Here is a 1,269-nt window from a genome sequence, read left to right as displayed (position 1 = left end):
CCTCTGATGCAAATGATTTAGTTTCTTTACATAATCCTTTCAAAACTTGTTCAAATTCTGATTCTGTAGTATTAGTTATCAAAATATCTCTTAAATGTTCTACTAGTTGTTCACATAATTTACATGGAAGATCATCATTTACATCAACCATACCCACACTTGAAAGTGGTCTGATTTCTACCTTCAAAGTCTAAAATTTTAGTTTTTATAATAAATTCAATTGTAATATTTGTAAGTTGTTGCATCAGACTCATAAAGTTGCATTATACACTTTGTCATAGAACTTACTTTATCAGCATCTTCATGTTTGTGGAACTTAGCACTACACTGACCAGACAAGTGACAAATACTTTCAGCATTGAAATTCTCTTGTAAGTGAGTATATATTGTATCAAAGTAAGTTAAAATTGTAGCTGAACAGGCATCTGTAAAAGTACTGAGTTCTGCACACAAATTAAGCATTTGTTGTAACATTTTATCACGAGGAGTGTTTTTTAGTTTGTGTTCCATATGTGTTGCAACTGTGTAACATTTTGAACATTCATCAGGTTCAAGTTCATCTTTTTCCAAAGAATAAGATTTTAATTCTTCCATCTAAAATGTAAAATATTAAAAAAAAAAAATGTGAAGTTTAACACAAATAATACTTAGAAGTATTGAGAATAAGTACTGAGATAAAAAAATATTTGAAATTTAAATTTATTAAGAATTATACATAGTATTATTTCATCATTTTCATAACTATCAAATTACATCACGACACATAAAATAAACAATATAATTGTTTCACACTTCAAAGAATATGATATTCACAAATTATTAATTTTGAAGTTCTATCTAATTACCTTATGTTCAGAATGTTCATGTGCCATTAATAGTTTATCTATATGAGCAGAATTACAAAGTCCCGCAACAGAACAAACAACAGATGGATTCATTTGTGATGCCAATGTCTCAACAAGATCAGGAATAAACTGATCCACAATTGTTATGCATTCTTGTACAATAGGCTTTATATGAATTAATTTACAACTTCCTTCAAAAACAGCTTTCAAATCCTCTTGAGTTTGATTGCTTTCCAATTGATCACGGGCCTGTTGAACCATGTCTTCACAAACATGGCAAACATCGTCATTATCCTTTGGCACTTTCATATCCTGCCATACTGTTTTAATACAATGTTTGGTTGCATTGCATCCAGATGCAGTTCTATATTATATAAAATGTAATATCTTAATATTGCTTTAATTTATGAGCACGTATTATATG

The 1,269-nt window shown here is 29.0% G+C and overlaps 1 protein-coding gene across 1 annotated transcript in view; it reads right to left on the bottom strand.

Annotated features, from left to right (window-relative positions):
• LOC108577560 (prosaposin) overlaps window positions 1-1,269 on the bottom strand; it is a 5,215-nt gene that overhangs the window by 2,932 nt on the left and 1,014 nt on the right. The window contains exons 3-5 of the mRNA XM_017940741.1: window positions 846-1,209; window positions 289-594; window positions 2-190 (exon numbers count right to left, since the gene is read on the bottom strand). Coding sequence (XP_017796230.1) covers window positions 2-190; window positions 289-594; window positions 846-1,209 — 859 coding nt within the window. The remainder of the gene's footprint in view (window position 1; window positions 191-288; window positions 595-845; window positions 1,210-1,269) is intronic.

This window comes from Habropoda laboriosa, unplaced genomic scaffold (genome assembly GCF_001263275.1).
Source record: "Habropoda laboriosa isolate 0110345459 unplaced genomic scaffold, ASM126327v1 scaffold578, whole genome shotgun sequence".
Lineage (NCBI taxonomy): Eukaryota > Metazoa > Arthropoda > Insecta > Hymenoptera > Apidae > Habropoda > Habropoda laboriosa.
Note: the sequence above shows the minus strand (reverse complement) of the source record. Positions and strands in the feature narration are given on the sequence as shown.